Source organism: Pelophylax lessonae, assembly GCF_965119305.1.
Source record: "Pelophylax lessonae genome assembly, chromosome: 4".
Classification (NCBI taxonomy): domain Eukaryota; kingdom Metazoa; phylum Chordata; class Amphibia; order Anura; family Ranidae; genus Pelophylax; species Pelophylax lessonae.
The window spans coordinates 454,943,500-454,964,303 of NC_138771.1; the positions used below are offsets into that span (position 1 = coordinate 454,943,500).

General features: G+C 42.4%; 1 protein-coding gene across 2 annotated transcripts in view; it reads right to left on the reverse strand.

The window, feature by feature from the left end:
* TNIP1 (TNFAIP3 interacting protein 1) overlaps positions 1-20,804 on the reverse strand; it is a 143,043-nt gene that overhangs the window by 44,242 nt on the left and 77,997 nt on the right. For both annotated transcript variants that reach the window (XM_082254127.1, XM_082254126.1), the window contains exons 4-5: positions 17,521-17,618; positions 15,497-15,565 (exon numbers count right to left, since the gene is read on the reverse strand). In XM_082254127.1, the coding sequence (XP_082110253.1) occupies positions 15,497-15,565; positions 17,521-17,618 (167 nt within the window). The remainder of the gene's footprint in view (positions 1-15,496; positions 15,566-17,520; positions 17,619-20,804) is intronic.

Consider the following 20,804-nt stretch of genomic DNA (forward strand, 5'->3'; position numbering starts at 1 on the left):
GCCAAAAGAAGCATCCGAGGATGCCAGCAAAGCAATCTTGTAGAAATTTGTGTGTACAGACGACCAAGTTGCAGCTTTACACACCTGAGCCACCGATGCCTGATGGTGAAAAGCCCAAGAGGCACTCAGCTCTCTAGTAGAATGCGCCCTCACAGGGAAAGGAGGAACCTGATCCTTCAATGAATAGGCCTGAATAATCTGTCTGATCCATTTTGATATGGTTGCAGCAGATGCCGCTGAACCTTTACGAGATCCTTCTGGAAGGACAAATAGAGAATCAGACGTGCAAAAAGATTCCGTGGTAAAAGCTAATAGCCCAAACAACACCCAGCGAATGCAAGGCAATTTCTTTGGGATGCTTGGGGTTCGCACATAGCGAAGGCAACACGATATCTTCATTGAGGTGGAAAGCCGACATTTCTCAAAGAGGATAAAATAAAAACTGAGACCGGAGTCCCAGTAGGAACCTAGCTGGGTAGCAAGAAACTGATTCTATGAGCGGGTGTGTCTGGGGTAATGTGGCTAGGACGGCCCATAAAAGAGTGCCTAGTGAAAGCTTTTACTGCCTAGCTACTCCTGAAGAGAGCGCATATAACCCATTAGTGAAGAAACGCAGAGGACGTAAGAGAAACACCGTTTTTTTTAAACACTGGATTTAACATAAAATATGTAAAAGTCATACAAGATTTCCTAATTTAAAACCCAATTCTGGCCTCTATTACCCTGAACAATAGTCAGGAACAACACATTCCAGGCTTTTTGAGAAGATTTTTATTCTTGGTCTGTTCAACATGTTTACCGCCTTAGGCATTCTTTTTGGTTCTATGCCTGCTAGGTTCTTTTGTCAACTAGGACTGTATGTTATAATTGTAATATACAGTGCATTCGGGAAGTATTCACAGCGCTTTACTTTTTCCACATTTTGTTATGTTACAGCCTTATTCCAAAATGGATTAAATTCAATTATTTTCCTCAAAATTCTACAAACAATGCCCCATAATGACAATGTAAAAGAAGTTTGTTTGAAATCTAAAAATAAAAAGCAAAAAAATCCCATGTATATGTAAGTATTTACAGCCTTTGTTCAATACTTTGTTGAAACACCTTTGGCACCAGTTACAGCCTCAGGTCTTTTTGAGTATGATGCTACAAGCTTGGCACTCCTATTTTTGGGCAGTTTTTCCCATTCTTCTTTGCAGGACCACTCAAGCTCCATCAGGTTGGATGGGGAGCATCGGTGGACAGCCATTTTCAGATCTCTCCAGAGATGTTCAATCAGGTTCAATCATACAGGCCTGATTGGTGGAGTGCTGCAGAGATGGTTGTTCTTCTGGAAGGTTCTCCTCTCTCCACAGAGAAATGCTGGAACTCGGTCAGAGTGACCATTGGGTTCTTATGGCGCTTTTCCACTGCATGGAACCGAACGGTTCGGCTCACTTTTGCGCTTTTCCACTGCATGGTACCGCATGGTATGGTGTTGGAACGGTTCGGTACCTTACGGCGGCACTTTTCCACTACATGGAACCGAACAGTACGGCTCGCTTAAACAGTACCACCTCGGTTGTGGTTCCAAGAGGGCCGTACCAATACCATATCCCACAATCCTTTGCATGCAGCCTTGACTGTTTGTCACTACTAGCCACTACTAGCCACTGATTGGTCAGAGAATCGTTGTTATCCCGCCCACTTACTACTTTAGTGGAAAAGCAAACTGTACCAAACCGTACCGAACCGTTCCAACACCGTACCATGCAGTGGAAATCCAAACAGAGCCAAGCAGGGCCGAGTAGGAAAATAATTGCACTTAATCCATTTGGGAATAAGGCTGTAACATAAATTGTGGAAAAAGTGAAGCGCTATGAATACTTTCCGGATGCACTGTACTTTTTGTATTTGCTATGAAATAAAGAATTAAAAAAAAAAAAGTCTTAACCTGCGCAAGAAGAGCTAGGATCGCATGTCTGCATCTTATCTGTCATGGTACTACTGCTGCAAGTCTTTCTATTTACATTTGTTCACATTTATTAATATAGTAATAATAATAATAATTGGTAAGTACAATTTTACACACAACCTTCACAAACTTAGGAATTTAAACGTTTTAATTTTACACACGACCTTCACAAACATAGGAATTTAAACGTTTTGGGTAGAGGTCTATTTTTTAATTTAAAAGCCTTTAAAAAACACTATATTGAGACTGAGATCTATGACATCAGATTTTCTTAGACATTTTCCATTAAAAAAAAAAATAAAAAATTATGTAAACAATAAGCTCCAAGAAGTTATCAGAAACTTTGAAAACAAGCCCAGGTGTGAGAAACTAGGAATTTCATCTCCCCCTTGTGGGAAAAATGAGAAGTACACAGAGATTATGTTTTAGCTTCAGATGGTAGGAGGTCATTAGTGGTGCTGAAGTCTAAAGATGTCACATGAGGACCGTGATGTTCATGGACCTAAAATACATTCTGAATGTACAGCGAAGGCTAGAGAGCAAGGCAAAAGTACTATGTTAAGGTTGTCAGAAGTTATTTAAAACCCAATGGGGTAAAAAAAAAAGTAATCTGGCAATTATGCTAACCCTCCTGGTTTTAGTACTGTTTGAGCCCTGACTTGGACCCAGTATGTAAAGCAGGAAAGTCAGGGCTACCCCTTTTGGAGGAAGCTTTTTTTGGGGGACCTAGTGGGTACCTAGTTTTGGGGTCGACAACTCCACCTCCCCCCCCTTCAAGAGGCTGCAGGTCCATTCACAAGGCACAGAGCAGCTCACGCATACACAGTGGAGAGCCGACGATGGTAACCTGGCTGAAGCTCCTCTTGAAGTCCTGATTTCTATATTTGTTCTGGGTTGGTGACTCAAACTGCTGAAGCCAGAGGGCAAGCATGATAGCCAGGCAACTAGAAATGGCAACCACCATTTTTCTCTCAGGAAAGGTTTTCTTTAAAAGGAAGGACAGCTATACTGTAGAACATGGGTGTCCAACCTGTGGCCCTCTAGCTAGTGCGGAACTACAGGACCCATGAAGCATTGCAAGGCTGGCAAATGCAAATATTATTCTCAAAGTCAGAGATATGATGGGACTTGTAGTTCTACAACAGCTGGAGGGCCGCAGGTTGGACACCCGTGCTGTAGAAGATATCTAGGCTGCCTTTCCTGACCTCTGTTATGCCAGTGTGGAATACATCTCAAATGGACCATTTTTTTTTTTTTTACAAGTGCAGCTTGAGGCAGATAGGGTTCGACCTCCTAATTGGCTTTTTATACCGGCCCTTAGACTCAACCATCACAGTTTTGTTACTATTGGTATCACAATTGCACAGCAGCAGCTTTAGGCCCCTTTCACACAGGCGGACCGTTCAGATCTGCTTGTCCGTTTTTTTGGGCGGATCTGAACGGACATCCCATGCATGTCTATGGGGCATCGGATGTCAGTGGACACATGTCCACTGACATCCGATCCGATCCGTCGAATCTGGACAGATGGAAACCCTATTTTCCATCCGTCCAGCGGATGGAAACCCTATTCTGTACACAAGTGGTTTATTTTGTTTTTGGACCTAGTGTGGATTTATTGTTAAGGACTTACACCTGCTTTATATATGGGGTCCAAAAAGTAGCAATCAATTGCCAAATTGGAACAAATGGCTCCTAAGACCCTTTTCACACATACGGTCCGTTTGTCCTTTTTTCATCCATCTGTTGACGGATGAAAAACAGACATCAATGCATGTCTATGTAAAAACGGATGATCATCCGTTTTCTTCCGCTTCCGTCAATGTGTTTTTTTGGAACGGATGAATGTCCTATTTTTCATCTGTCAAAAAAACGGATCGGACGAAAAACGGTCCGTTTTTCATCCGATTTTGCATTGGTAGTGGATGTAAAAAAATGGATGAAAAATGGATGAAGAATGGATGAAAAATGGATGAAAAACGGATGAAAAACTAATACATTTTGACTTGACTTAACCGATGACCTGAACGGACCGTATGTGTGAAAGGGGCCTTAGGAAGTGAGATATCCAAGTAGCATACAGAAACCTGTAGTAGTGATTAACTGCACATTCAGATCATTGTATCATCACAAGGGGTAATTTCTACAAAAACACAGCTTGAGCCATTTGTTCCAAATAAGTAGCAATTGATTGCTACTCCTAAGGTGACCATACACTATACAATTTGATTGTGCAATCTCCTTTAGATTCACCATCAACTTTGTAGGACAAGGGCCTACCTTTTTTAACACTAACGGTTTAACTTTTTCCTCTGTGGCGGTGTGACCCCATGCTGCTCAGTAAATTGATAGTTTACGCCAGATTTTGGGAGAAGCAAGCACATAATGGCTCAGGTGTGTGCAGGCTTCAAAACAGAGCCAGAGTAAAGCAGGCCATACAAAATACAATGTTCTTGTTCAATTTACTTTAGATTTACCTACAACCATGTAGTGAAAGGGCCTGCCTGACTACATACAATTTGAAAGTGCTTAGGTTTGACCTCCTGTTATATATTTTTGGTAAATCTCAAGAATAATCGTGCAAGAAAATTGTATAATGTATGGCCAGCCTTAGCGCTCAGTGCCCCACCCTTCTCAGGGAGGTCAGTGTGTCTGAGATACTGCCGCGCATAAAGGTGTTCAGGTTGGGGAAGAGGAAGGCCCAAGCCTGAGAGGAAGTCCATGTGGGATGGCAGCAGCCAGGAAGCTGTAGAGAGAGTCCAGGGGGGACAAGCGCAGCTAGGAAGCTGCAAGGAAAGATGTAGAGCTAAAGTACAGCATCCGAGCATAACCCTACAATGTGTTTGATGGTCAGGAAGTCCAAAAAGGGGTTTGATAGTCATGAAGACCCTGTAGAGGTACTCAAAGCAATAAATCTGCCACAAGAGAGCCAGGAGGCTAAATGTTATGTCTTCACAGTGATTTTGAGAACCCCCTGCATGGGAAGAGCTATGTGTATGAACTATTGACTTGCTTTTAAATAAAAGTGGGCTGCCATGCCCTAAAATACAGTTTTGGACTGGCGCAACTCATGGTAAACGCACCCAATCTTACACCTCATATAACATGGTTTTTAGTGAATCTAAAAGAAGATTTCACAATCATATTGTATAGCGTACGGCCAGGTTCATCCTGCATTAATGCTTATATAGGTGGGTGTTTTTTTTACAGTCTTTACAAGTGTGTTTTTTTTAAAAGTGTTTTTCAAGTGGCTGTGCATGGGTATGCAAGGTCCTGGGTGTGAGGAGAACAAAGAACAGCTGTTCAGGCACAAACCATGCATTAAAGGGTAACTCCACTTTTGTAGGGGAAAAAAAAAATCAGCAAATAAAGAAAAAACAATATAGCGTATACAATTGTGACACAAATCATATTGTAATTGAATGTTATTAAAAATTGCCTTTCCTTTTCATTCTGCAGCTGTTGTAATGTTCTGAAAATGCAATGCAATATGGCTACCGGGGGTTGTTCTGTACACAGAATCTATACTGACCACACCCCAGAATCATAATTTTCTGCTCGTGTGATTGGCTCACCAATTTTCCCAGAAGTCTGCCTAAGATAAAAGTCAGATTTCTGGCATCCCCTGCAACAAAGATGTCATTTTTGGTGAGATACTCCCAATAGGAACATGTCTAAAAGGATGCAGGCCCAGCAGATTTATTCATTAAAGCCCTGCAGCTGCCACAGCCGATAGATAATTATGAAACCACTCCCATTTGACCCACTCAGCACAGAGGAACAATGATTTCTTCAGAATACTAAAAGGTAGAAATCTGCAACAAAGTTTGTTAAAATCCTTGCAATGTACATCGATCTCACAGAGAGGAATGTTTTTTTCTCAACAAAAGTGGAGTTACACTTTAAGCTCTAGCGTGCTTTCCTGGTGCTTCAATAAAAGTCTGTGGGGCCAAAAGCACACAACAGAGATCCAGATGAAGCTCGTGTAGCTTTTCGAGCTTCAAGCAGCGAACGACAGAGCAAAAAGATGTGAAAAAGAGTGGAATTCCGATTACGGCGCATTGTCACGTGTGGGCTTAAGCTTTCGTACACACTACTACTGACAGCTCAGGTTGGAGCTGCTGTACTCCCCTACTGTGCTTTTGTGTTCTGACAGCAGGATGGGACGGGACAGGACGGGATGGGATGCCCCTCCCTGCCAGAACACTACGGCCATCACTCCCGGCAGACCATTTTCGGTCATGATCCTTCGTCAGAAGCCGGCCAAACGACCGGCTTCCTTACACGCCGGCTGGTTTTGATGTTGGCTTTAGGTGTAAATGTCGACTTTAGGCACAAAAAAAAAAAAAGGTTCAGGTATAAATTGTCACTTTGTGAACAATTCTAGTGACTTTAGCAGCATCTTTTTACTACTACAGGCTGCCGTGTGCTCAAAGACTAAATCATCCTGTTGATCAAATTTAGAATTCTGTAGTATGAAACATTGCTGATGAGAAAAAATAGAGTGATTGGTAGGATGCTTCATTGACGAGAGCCTAGAACAGGAAGAATTTGAAAGCCTTGTTCCTCGATGACCAGGCTGATTTCTAGTATCCAGTCACAGGGTTAAACCAGTCTGCAGGCAAGATGAGAAAGCCCCTAGCCAGCTGATTCACAAAGCATACCATCCTTGCTACTCTGTTAATATTATAGGTGTTACACAGAACAATGAGTCAGTGTCAGAGAACAATGCTGATCCCACTAAGAAAACTACAAGATTGCACAATAGGGAAGTGTGGCCAGGCTGACTAACCTCGTCTGTATATGAGAGGCCAACAAAAGGAAACACAGACCACCGGGGAACATTGTGTACAAGAGATAATATGCTGCAAGCTAGGAAACCCAAGAAGAGAAAGTTTAACACAAATGTGAGCCGATAAAGAACATCCTGTACCCTTTTTTAGAATAGAACGGCATATGCAAGCATACGATGACACATAACTTCAAAGTAGATGTGTACCCTAAGGCCCTGTTCACACCTGAGCATATTTCAGCTCATAAAACGCTCATCTCTGAAGTCTCAAAACGCTCAAAAAGCAAAATCCCATTCATTTCAATGGTCCCATTCATACCTGAGCGTTTTTTCGCCTGAAGCAAAACCCCTGAAGCTCAAAAAAAGTACATGAGCTTCTTTTTTGGCAGATTACAAGCATTTTTGTTAGATATCAATGCCTGCCTCCAAACACCTGAAAAAACGCCTGAAAAAAAGGCCAAAAAACGCCTGAAAAAATCCCAAAAACGCCTGAAAACAATACGCTCAGGTGTGAATGGAGCCTTAACTGAACGACATTAAAATAGTTGTAAACCTCAGACATGAAATATGAATAAAGCATATCCCTCTATAGTGTGTACTTGTTTCAATTATGAGCACTAAGTGCCGGTTCACACTACCGCGGCATGACTTCGGGGGCGACCTGTGAAGTCGCGTGCACCGCGACTTCAGCGCGACTTGCACGGATTTCATATAATGAATGTCTATGCAAGTTGCTGCAGGTCGCCCCGAAGTAGTACAGGACCCTTTTTCTAAGTCGGAGCGACTTGTGTCGCTCCTATTAGAATGGTTCCTGTAGCACACAATGGACCGCGACTTGTCAGGCTGACAAGTCGCCTGACAAGTCGTGGTAGTGTGAATGGACACTTAGTGAAATTTCTGTCTGCTGCTTTGTTCCTCTATCAGCATGAATCACTTCTGACAAGTTTTCCTTGCATCAAGAGTAAAATGGTGACAGGGGAGGGACCTCTAGCTGATTTACAGCCTCAGCTCTGTTCCTGTGTGCTGTGAAGGGGGAGGGGGGTCCCTTCCCTCCAATCAGCTCTTAGACCTCTCCTCACTGAGCTCTGCAGAGTGCAACTTCAGCTCTCCACCCCTTTTTTCTGACAGTCAGATACGTTTTATAAATTCTGGACCTTTAACAGATGTAAACGTGAGAAGACTGCAGATAAATAGGTCCAACTTATGTAGGAGAGTTTGTTTCATCTCTGTGTATCATCTGAGTCCAGTCACTTCACTGATATGTGTAAGGGTTTACAACCACTTTAAGATGGCTATACACAGAACGATGTTCATCAGGACTGCCTGCCCTTTTGGCACCTTCCTGCTTGACATCCCTTGATCCTTTAACTGAAGTCAGAAAATCGTCATCCAAACAGTGGCTGCGCCCAATCAGAAGCAGCCACTGTTTAGTTATCCTAACAGTCCGGTGGGCAGCCAGACTGCCGGCTGTCAGAATACAATAGCAGTCAGGGAAGATGGATTTTTACACTTTATGGCCAGCAGTGTTCATATTCCTATGTGCCTACTGTACCATGTACTTGTATGAGAAAGTCTCCTGTTCTCTTTGTATTGCTTCCTTTATGTGAAATCCCTGGTGTTCCTGCCAGTCCCTTTGCTTACCTAATAAAAACTGACCACACTAAACAGGATAGCACCCTGTGATCAGTTCTCTAGCTATGCTGGGAACTCAATTTGCTCTCCTCCAATGATCACACTTGTCCTGACATGCCCCCTCTGCACAGCCATTCACTGGGTAGCTCAGTGTACTGCTGCTTCTCCTCCCCCCGGCTCTTACGCAGCTGAGAACAGAGGGAATGTGATCACTTATAAAAAAAAAGGGAAAACAGGTATTTATTATATATTAAAATACTTTATTATAATATAATAAATGAAATACTTTCTTCAGCTCTGTGCATACAAAGACAATGGTGGATGTGAAGTCCATAATAGGAATGGTATTGTTGCAGCCTCAAATGGGCTCAAAATTGATATGGTCCAAAAAACCGACAATATACAGTAAAGGTGATGATAAAGCATCTGGATCAGATGGCATACACCCATGTGTTCTCAAAGAGTTGAGCTCTGTTATTTCAAAGCCATTGTTTCTAGTTTTAGAGACTCTTTAATGATTGGCGTGGTACCAATGGATCTGCACCAAACCATTGTAGTGCCTATATTAAAAAGGGAATCAAAGTCTTTACCAAGTAAATACAGACAGGGCTGTTGTTAGAAATCACGGGGCCCCATACAGCCTACCTGGCAGGGCAGGGCTGGGCTGGGCTGGGCTCCCCCCCCCACCTCCCGAATATAACAAGACAATACTTTCACTAAAAATACACTAAATTCATTATTTGCAGACACAAACATAACAGAGAACCTGTGTGAATTAGCCCTTTTTAAAATTGTTTTTACATTTGTTTTTAAATTGTAGAAAATATTTACAATTATTTTATAATTGTTTTAAATTATTCATTACAATTTTTAATTCTTATTTTTTTTTTTTTTTACATTTTGTTATTTTTTTACAGGACAGGAAAGCCTGAAGCGTTGCGGGAGGGGGACACAGTGAAAGGAGGGCACATGGGGAGAGGGGACCAGAAGCAGGCAGAACAGGGATGGGGATCGGTGTAGGAGAAGCAATTACAGGAACTTTGCCCTGTGTCTCTCCCTGCAGCAGCTGAAAGCTGGCAGGAGGGGGAGAAACAGCTTTCAGCTGCTGCAGAGAGCCGCACAGGTCTTCCTTCTGTAATTGTCCCTCCTTCCCTGTGCTGTTGTAATTGTCCCTGCACTCCTTCCCAGTACTGTTGGGGCCCCCCTGTGTGCCCGGGCCCCCTACAGGAAGACTGGTGGTCCCTCCCTATCAGCGGCCCTGAATACAGACCTGCAAGTCTAACATCTATAGTAGGGAAGATGTTCGAGAGTTTAATAAGATCACATAAGAGAATTTTTGCTAGAAAACAATATTCTAAGCTAGTCAGCAAAGGATTCATGAAAGATCAAAGTTGTCAAAAAAATCCACTTTTTATGAGGAAGTAATCAAAACCCTCCACAAAGAAGTTGCTGTGGATATAGAATACTTGGACTTTGCAAAATCATTGACACGGTTCCCAAGACAGCTAATGTGTAACTTAAGGGTTGATTTACTAAAGGCAAATAGACTATGCACTTTGCAAAGTACAGTTGATCCATGAAATACCCAATCTCATGAAAGGAATATTAAAATAAAATAAAAAAACAGCATTTTTTTCTTCAACATGATTGGATGATGCAAGTTAGCAGAATTTCTGTTCATTTACTAAGCTCTGGAGCAACTGCACTTTTCAAAGTGAACAGTCCCTTTCCCTTTAGTAAATCAACCTCTTCAAGTCTAAAGGGTGGAAACGCAAAGCATTCCCCCAATGGTGCCTGTGCCGAGCGACTGATCTCCCGTGTTCACAATGCGGAAGGCCCGGAAGCTCAGCACGGGTCATGTAACCATGTATAAAATATCCATACTTGGAATCCTTCTATAACCACTTGCCGACCGCCAGCAGTACATATACTGCGGCAGGTCGACCCTGTCCCACGAAATGGCGTAACTGCAACAGGACCGCAAGTGGGGGCGCGCGCACGCCCATTCGCCACAGGGGGAGCCAATCAGCAGGTCCAGCGGCTGCGATTGCCACTGTGGAGACAGAACGGCGTTCTGCCGTTGTAAACACGGCAGACCGCTGTTCTGTCAGTAATGAATACAGGGATCCTGTGTTCCTCTTATTTAGGAAGACAGGTCTCTGTGCTCATTCAGTAAATACACCCCACCACAGTTACAAAAGCACCCCCTAGGGACACATTTAACCCCTTGATCGCCCCTGGTGTTAACCCCTTGCCTGCCAGTGTCATTAGTACAGTAACAGTGCACTGATTACTGTGGAAATGTCACTGGTCCCCTCAAAAGTGTCAAAAATCGCTGATCGCTGCCCAAAAAAAATAAATAAATAAACATGGCATAAATCTTTCCCCTAGAGAACTTTTCCGCAAACCAATCAATGTACACTTATTGGGATTTTTTTTCTTTTTACCAAAGCTATGTAGCAGAATACAAATTGGCCTAAAACGATGAAAAAAAATTACATTTTTATTTTCTTTTTTTATTGGGAATGTTACATAGCAGAAAGAAAAAATATTATTTTTTTTTTTTTTTAAGAATTGTCGCTCTTTTTTTGTTTATAGCGCGCCAAAAAAAAAAAAAAAAAAAATAACACATAGGTGATCAAAAACCACCAAAAGTAAGCTCAATTTTATTTGGGTACAGCGTTGCACGCCCACGCAATTGTCAGTTAAAGTAATGCAGTGCCGTATTGCAAAAAATGGCCTGGTCATTAAGGAGGTAAAACCTTTCAGTCCAGAAGTGGTTAAACTAACACACTACTTTTTTATTTCTGGGTTTAGATACACTTTAAATTAAACCTCTGCTTTGCCCATACAAGGAACATAAAAATCCTTATATAGCTTTCTTCAAGTATTAGATATTTTGAAATTGTTACTTTATTTCTTGAATTTTGAACTTTGCGCAATTTTCTGTTGATTTATAATATGACAGAAAAAAAATTCCATAACCAATCTAGACAAACAAGTCAATGCTGTATTTCAGGAAAGGGAAGATCTGGAATTTCTGCTTTGTGAAACAACCAAAAGCAGAGTGCTGGGAATGACGCTCTTGCTCTAAAGATTATTAATGTTGTGCAACATCTAGACAGCTTGTCCTTAGTGAGGAGGTAAACATTATCCTATGTGGGTCTGCCCATTCCACTCCTTTTTTTCTTGGAAAATAATTCCCTCCACACAAAAGGATCTGCGGGACGTATTGCTGCCAATATAAACCAATTCAATGTTTCCTTTTACATTTTCAATACACTAAGGGAGATTAAATGGGGACATTTCACTCAATAGACTTATCATTCGGAAACAAAAGATTCCCCCATCCACCATGCCCCATGCGGAAGGATGATAATCTCTGTTCTAATGTGGGACCAGCAGCCTGCAGCAGGGTGGATGGAAAAATATCCAGCGCTGGCTATTGTATTCAGGCAGCCATAGTACCCCCAGCTGTCTGATTACCTGAACAGTAACTGCATCTAATAGGACTTTTCTACCCTGCGCCATTGATTTGTAGGGCCTGTTCACACCACAAATTCTGCATCCCAGATCTGCTTTTTGCATGTGCATTTTTGATGCGTTCTGGTGCCTTTTGTCACCTTTTTTTTTTTTCTTACTCTCAACTAAGGACATGTGCATTCCCGTGCGGTTTTGATGCATTTTGCCACTATCCAGAGGAGTTCTTTTGTTGACTGCACTGGAGCGCACTGCACTAGTGTAAACTAGGGCCATTGGAATCCTTGATAAACATTGTCCGTGCATTTTTGATGCAGAATAAAAACACACCGGACTGCATCTGGTGTGAAGCAACCCTTAACCACTTAAGCCCTGGAAGATTTTACCCCCTTCCTGACCAGGGCCTATTTTGCGATTCGGCACTGCGTGACTTTAACGGACAAATGCGCGGTCGTGCGACGCTGTACCCTAATGAAATTGACGTCCTTTTTTTCCCACAAACAGAGCTTTCTTTTGGCGGTATTTGATTACCTGTGCGATTTTTTGATCATACGCTATAAAAAAAAAATAGCGACAATTTTGCAAAAATAACAATATTTTTCACATTTTTTTTATATGAAATTCCCCCCAAAAAATGTAAAAATTTGAATTTTTTAACATTTTAGGCCAATTTGTTTTCTGCTACATATGTTTGGTAAAAAAAAAAAAATTGCAAAAAGCCTATTTTGATTGGTTTGTGCATAAGTTATTGTGTTTACTAAGGGAAAGATTTTTGTTGTTTTTTTTTTTAACGAGTAATGGCGGCGATTTTTTTTGCGGGACTACGACATTGCGGCGGACAGATCGGACCCTTGACTGGCATTTTTGAAACTTTTGGGGGTACCAGTGACATTACTACAGTAATCAGTGCTATACATATGCACGGTTACTGTAAAAATGACAATGGCAGGGAAGGGGTTAACTTTATTTGAGAAGGAGGGGTTAAGTGTGTCCCTAGGGGCGTGCTTCTTACCGTTATTGGATGTGGCTGTGTGTGTAACTGCATAGCAGGACCGTATGATCTGTGCTGTACACAGGGGAGAATGACAGGCGGCTTTGTTTACATTAGCCGCCTGCCTTTCTCCTGCTGTACCGGACGATCGCGAGTGACCGTCGGACATCGGGTCCGCCGCTCACACGCGCGGGGGGGGTCAGTGAACGAGCGGGGGCGGGAGCGCGCCTCCAGCGGCGCGCGCGCCCCCCCCTAGAGCCTCACAGGCTAGCGACGTAGTACTACGTCGCTTTGCCTGTGAGGGGCTAACTGTCGTGCGGCGGTCGGCAAGAGGTTAAAGTGTTTGTTACCCCAACATTTCATATTCCTGATATGAGCCTGCTGTACCATGTACAGTGCATCCAGAAAGTATTCACAGCGCTTCACTTTTTCCACATTTTGTTATGTTACAGCCTATTCTACCCACACCTAACAACTATACTTCCATTTTCTCCATCAGCCCATCCCCCACAGCAAGGCCCCCTTCACACAGCCCGTCTGTCGGATGGACTCCGTTTATCTTAGTGGGGGATCAATCCACCTACAATCTGTAGACTAAAGCTGGCTCTACATGGTTAGTTTTTATTTTGGTTAAGCTGCCGGAAAATTGTATTCTGAAAGCAGGACTGAACACTGTCAAAATACACTAATCAGAGACTGCAGCCACTGATGGACAAAAGTTTTCCAGCATGTCCATTCGACAGAAGTTGATCTAAATTATTGACCTTTGTAGAATGGGGATGGGGACACACAGATCAAAAACTGGCCAGTCCCTGCTAAACAGGCTGAAATTCAATCTGTTTATGGCCAAATTTACATTTCTCAGAAAAATGCCCCTTGCTGATGGAATGTAAATCTATGATCCACTGGGATGGAAGTCACTGATAGAGTTGGTTTCACACTAACAATCAGGAACTATGCTGACTGGTTCTAAGTCATGTGATCATGATGACAGACAATCAGTGAAAAAAATCTGCCCAATATTTAACCTGTGCATCCATCCTAATGGGAAACTGTCAGTAAATATGGGAACTAATGACTTGCTATAAAGGTGCTGGTTGTATGCTTGTTCCAGGTCATTGAGGGTTTATCTCCCCAGAGGGGACACAGGAAGCAACAAGGCCCCTTTCACACACGGAGTCCGTCAGGCGGACTCCGTTTTTCTCAGCGGGGGATCGATCCGCCGATCCCCCGCTGAGCAGGCGGATGGCAGCTGTGTCTCCGCGCTGTGTGCGGAGACACAACTGTCAGGTCCCCATTCTTCTCCATGGGGGAATCGGATAGGAACGGACCGGCTGCCGTTCTCATCCGATCCACCAGACGGATGGAAAATAGGGGTTCCATCCATCCGGTTTTGAAGGATCGGATGTCAGCAGACATGTCTCCGCTGACATCTGATGCTCCATAGAGATGCATGGGGCGTCTGTTCAGATCATCCAAAAAAACTGACAGGCGGATCTGAACGGACTCAGTGTGTGAAAGGGGCCTAAAGCAGAACAAGGGTTTAAAGAGTGATTCCACTTTTGTTGAGAAAAAATACATTCCCCTCTGTATGTACATTACAAGGATTTTAACAAACTTTGTTGCAGATTCCTTTCTTTTAATCTTCTAAATAAAAAGCAGTTTGTCTGCGTCCTTGTGCGAACTGAACGTGAATGGGAGTGAATTAATCACTAACATTCAGCTGCTGCACTTGCAGGGTTCTAATGAGGAAAATGTCAGGGTATGCATCGCTTTAGACTTGATCTCTCATTAGGAATATTGTTGCAGGAGATGCCAAAGCTCAGCATAGAAACTTACTAAAAACTGAGCATGTGCAGAGTTGCCACCACATCTGCAAAATCCCTAGCTGTGGTTGATTTCCCTTTGGGAGCATCTCACCAAAAATAAAATTTTTGTTGCAGGGGATGCCCAAACTCAAACTTGTATTTTAGTGCAGACTCCTGTCAACAGCAGTAAGCCAATCACTCAAGCAGGAAATTACATATCTGGGGTGCGTTCTGTATACCATCTGTGTACAGAACACCTCCTGGTAGCTATATCCCATTGCATTTTACAGAAAATTACAGCTCTGCAGATTGAAAAAAGGAAAGGTCATTTCTAATACCATTCAAATTCCAATATGACGTGTGTAGCAATTGTATATGATATATTATTTTTTTTTTCCATTTGCTAATTTTATTTCCCTCAAAAGTGAAGTTACCCTTTAAAAACTTCCTCATTTTATCCAAAATTTAAAAAAAATCCCAATTACGTCATCATTAATCAGAGGTATTTCAAGAGGTTGTTGATCTGCAAAAGAGCAAAGATCTGAGGAATGGACAGGGGGTCCGTTCTCATCCGATCTCCCCAAAGAGGAGAGCGGGGATCTGACAGCTCCGTCTCTGCACACAGAGTGGAGACAGAGCTGTCATCCACCTGCTCAGTGGGGATAGGCGTATCAAACCCCCTGCTGAGCAGAACGGACCTTGTGGGGTGTACCGCCCGTGTGAAAGGAGCTAAACAGTTTAAACTGGATTCTGACTTTAAAGCTGCAAAATTGGGAGTGCTGTCCTCAGGACAATGTGGTCTGCTGGCAGGGTATCTTATAACACAACTATCCACTCACCGATAATCTGACTTCAAGAGGCTTTTTTCTTTCTTTATGGTCCAGGATTTCAAATTCAGAAGATGATCCCTATAGGAGAAAAACACTGATTTAGAAAAGAAAATTCCAGCCCAGACTATGCTGTTTTCAATCAATATTATCATGATGCTTTGTAAGGTAAAATCCTTATTTGCGAGTTTTACGGATACTTCTGTTGATTGAAGTTGCTCTGCTTGACCACACACATGCAGGAATAATGGAAACACTGCAGTAGGACTCAAATACAGCAAAGGAAATGTATAAAAAGCAGTATCGTATATCCTGTGAAACAAAGTAATACTAAACACACACTGTTTGAAGGAGCCCCCCCTCCAAAAATTAAAATCAGCAGCTACAAATACTGTAGCTGCTGATGAAATATTAGGGCACTTCCCTGTCCAGGCATCCAGTGGTATCCTCACCTGAGCCATATCTTGAATTGGCTCTCAGGTGCTGACGCCGCCATCTCGGCTAAGGAAACTGGCAGTGAAGCCATGCAGCTTCACAGTTGGTTTCTTACTGAGCATGTGCGAATCACGCTTCGCTCTTTGTATAGGCCGGCAACAGGGGGAAGGAGGGGGGCCAAACTTCCAGCTCACTTCATCGCAGCAAAGTGAGCCGGGAGTGGGAGCAGGTACCTGTCAAAACCAGGTAGGCGCTTCCCCCCAAAAGGTGTCAAATGTGGCAGTGGAGGAGGGGAGGAGGCAGACAAGCGCAGCTTCAACTTTTTGGTGGAGCTCCGCTTTAATTTATATTGTCCCATCTATTTCTAGATATGGATAAAGGCACAGTAAATATTTTAATAAAAAAAAAAAAAGCATCTAAGTACATTTTCCCTATTTGATATACAGCTGTCCCATGACTCAGCTCTTTCCCAGCCTGTCTGCAGGGAAACATAAGCAGGAGGAGCTTCTAGTCCTCTGCTGCTGGTCACATGTTCAAAATTAAAAGAAAAATAAATAAAAGCAATAAACTGTTTTAAATTGTCATACAAATATATATTTTAAATGAAATCTTTATTATTTTGTGGAAATAACATGGTGTGGGCGGATTTCTGCCAGTCATAGGCTGTGTCACACCCCTGCATCCTGTGTCTTAGAATAAGGGGGAGGTGAAGCCTCCATCAATCCACATATAATTGGGTTTAGCTGGTCAGTGGGCATAGAGGGAGGGACTGAGCTGTCCTTTATCACTGTATATACGCCCACATGTGTGACTCTATTGTCACATGGGCTGCTCAGATGTGATGGGGAGGAAATGCTCAGCATAGAAACTTACTAATAACTGAGCATGAGCATGTGCAGAGTTGCCACCACAGCTGCAAAATCCCTAGCTTTGGTTGATTTCCCTTTGTGTGTATCTCACAAAAAATAATATTTTTGTTGCAGGGAATGCCCAAAATCCAACTTGTATTTTAGTGCAGACTCCTGTGAAAAGCAGTAAGCCAATCACACAAGCAGGAAATTACATTTTCAGGGGGCGTTCTGTATACCATCAGTGTACAGAACACCTCTAGGTAGCCTTATTGCATTGCATTTTAAATAAAATTATAGTACTGTAGATTGAAAAGGAAAGGTTGTTTTTAATAACATCACAACATATGCGTGCGCACCGGGTGTGCCAGGTGTGCCTGGGCACACCCTAATTGCCCCATGGAGCAAATATTCCCCCTGTTTAGACCCCTGTTATTTCACCAAAGCCCCCCTAACAGGGCTCCTAAATTGTCAAGAAAAATAAAAAATAAAATTGTGAAAAAATAAAAATAAAATAATAAAAATAAAAACAACTGACACCGTCCATTGCTCTTCTGACACTGTCAGTATATATACACGCATATGTGTCTGAGCTTTGGGGTACACACCCTAATGCCATAGGCTGTGCACACCTATGCATCACAATAAGACTTAAGTCGTAATTGTATACGCTATATTATTATTTTTTTTTATTTGCTATTTTTTTTCTAATTAAAAGTGGAGTTACCCTTTGGAACATTCTAGGCTACTCACACTTGTTGGAGATTTCTGGTTAGTTTTAAGAGTACTATTTGATTCCGCATTCATTTTCTCCATCTGTACATGCAGGAAATCATCCACATGCTCTTTTTCTGAAACAGATTACAAAGATTTAATGGGTCAGTCCATTCACAGCTGATATTTAATTTTCATATTATATTTGTATTATATTTCAGACTTGAGGAATATGGACAAACATACATTGTCATCATTTACATTCGTTGTACTCGAATTGTATTTGTTCGTTGTACAGTTATATCTACATAGTATGCAAAGATAAGGTTTGGTTCTCATGGCATCCTAGATGTTCAAACTATCCAAGATTGGCAGAAACATTGAGAAATGTACCTTCCGATGCTATTTGCTCCATATTTTGTGCAGTACTAATGTATTTTAGGCCCGGTTCACACTGGATGTGGTGTGGGACCCACATGCGATTTGAACAGGAATTGTACCGCATTACCATTCAAATCACATGCGATTCAGCAGCAGTGCGATTTGAGCTATTCATTCTGTATGGCTCAAATCGCACCTAAATCGCGCAGAACCCTTTTTTTCCCCGCATCAGAATCAAAACACTTATGCCATCCAATTCTGCAAATAGCACTGCGTTTTGTGAACCAATTTTGGGGTGTTGGTAACTTAACATACACACCAGCAGCGGTTCGCACAAACAGGGTGCAATTTTGATGCAGTGCGGATACCGCATAGAACTCGCTGCCAATTCCGAACCACATCAGTGTGAACAATGTGAACAGGGCCTTATATAGAACTTTATATTTTTGGGTGCATGTGGAATTGTCAGTTTGCTCCTACATTCTTCTATCACACTGAGCTCCAGCAGTGAGATCTCCTGAGCAGACTTTCCAGCAGTGCCTCTTCCCACTTCCCTCTTCCCACTTTTAATAACCACCAAAAGCAGAACTTATACAGTGATTTATTATACAGTGATTTAAAAAGCAGAGTTCCTGGGAGACAACTGACACTCTCTGAAACACAGAATGTTGATAGCTTGTGACCCAGTCTATTATATAAAATGTCTTGGGCAGCAAATGGTTATATGAGCATCATGGCTGCAGCTGCCTTCCCTGCCGGCAGAACCCAATGACCATTGCTGGCGGCCATAGCCACTGGCAGTGAGAGCATACAAAAAATCAGTCAGGCTGGTTGTACTGAAGTCGCTTCCTAATGAACCAGCCGAGATTTGATACATCTATGGCCGGCTCTACAGTTTTAAACCCGTCTTTCCCTGGCTGTTACACCCAGGGAAGCAGCTGATCAAACACAATCTATGATTGATTAGCTGCCTTCGAGGGGAGACACTGGAGGTCTATTACGTCTCCATAAAGAACACCTGTCACTGCCCAAAACGATCACAAAGGGGCTTGTTCACTCCTTAGTAATAGCAATAAAGGTAAATAAAAAACATTTTTTTTAAGAAATGAAATAAAAAAATAAAACGTATACAAAAAAGCAACCCTGACTAAACCCCCCCCCCCCCCCCACTCTTCACCTCGTGCTCTGATTCAGAGTTTCAAGATAATGCACGTAGGTCCAGCATGAATATGTAAATCGGAATTGCACCATGCATGTTAGGTTTGGCCACTTCTAGTGCCATAGCTCATGTTTAACTTTTTTAAAACTTTGCCTATGGACAATTTTAGATATTGTAGTTTGTCACCATTTCACAGGTGTGACCAATTTTCTTTAACATTTTTCTTGACATGTTTGGTGTTTTTTTACTCGACGCATCATCATATTTTATATTTTGCCTAAAATTGATTACTATATGGTGCTTGTGTGCGCTAAGTTTCATTTAAGCGTATTTTTTCCTGAAAATTTGCATTTGATAAACAGCTGCGCAAAAATCGTTCGACATTAAAAAAAAAATTGCAACAGCCACCATTTTATTCTCCAGGGTCAGAAAATATATAATGCTTAAGGTTTCTGAGTAATTTTCTAACAAACAAAATAATGCTGATTTTAACATAACAAATGTGAAATATCAAAAAAACTGCCCCGGTAGGAAAGCAGTTAAATCATCAGTAATGATACTCAAAAATAATGGGATTTTACCGTAAATCCATTTCTCTGATGTTCATTGACAGGCACAGCTCCTGAGTCTTAACCACTTTACCTCCGCTCACATGGAGGCTACTGCGGCACTTTGCCACGATCCCGTCCAGCGACGTAGACCTACATCGCTGGACTCCTCCCCCTGTAGGCGGCGCTCGCACGCCGCCGGAGGTGCGCTCCCGCTGTTTTCATTCACAGCGGGAGTCGGGCCAGGGGAGGAGCAGCGGTGATCGCCGCTGCTCTTACCCGATCGTCGGGGATCGAGTCTGGAGATCCGCCCGCTGTGTGTAAACACAGCGGGCGGATCTCCATAGTGACAGGGAGTGACAGATCGGAGTGTTCAGCATAGCTGGACATCCGATCTGTCCCTGTCTCACAAAGTCACCTCCCCTCCCACACGTCAGTAAGCACCAGGCATACATTAACCCCTCCCTCTTCAATAAAATTAACCCCTTCACTGCCAGTGTCATTTTTACAGTAACAGTGCATATATATAGCACTGATTACTGCAGTAATGTCACTGGTAACCCCAAAAGTGTCAAAAATGTCAGTCAAGGGTCCGATCTGTCCGCCGCAATGTCGCAGTCCCGCAAAAAAAAAAAATCGCAGATCGCCGCCATTACACGTTAAAAAAAAAAACACCAAAAATGACAGAAATCTTTCCCGTAGTTAGTAAACGCAATAACTTTTGCGCAAACCAATCAAAATACGCTTATCGTGATTTTTTTTACCAAACATAGGTAGCAGAAAACAAATTGGCCAAAAATTTTAAAAAAATTTGATTTTTACATTTTTTTGGGAGGGAATTTCATATAATAAAATGTGAAAAATATTGTTATTTTTTCAAAATAAACGCTCTTTTTTTGTTTATAGCGCAAAAAGTAAAAATCGCACAGGTGATCAAATACCACCAAAAGAAAGCTCTGTGTATGGGAAAAAAAGGACGTAAATTTCGTTTGGGTGCGGCGTCGCACGACCGCGCAATTGTCAGTTAAAGTTGCACAGCGCCGAATCGCAAAAAGTGGCCTGGACGGAAGACAGCAAAATCCTCCGGTGGTAAAGTGGTTTAAAACCATTGGGTTATACTGCCCCCTACAGGAGTAGGACACTAGGCAGGAAAAAGCTTGACTACGCCTATGAGCAATCCCAGGGGGTATACACCCACTCTCAGCTATAGGCACTCAGTTTTGTTACAAGCAGTG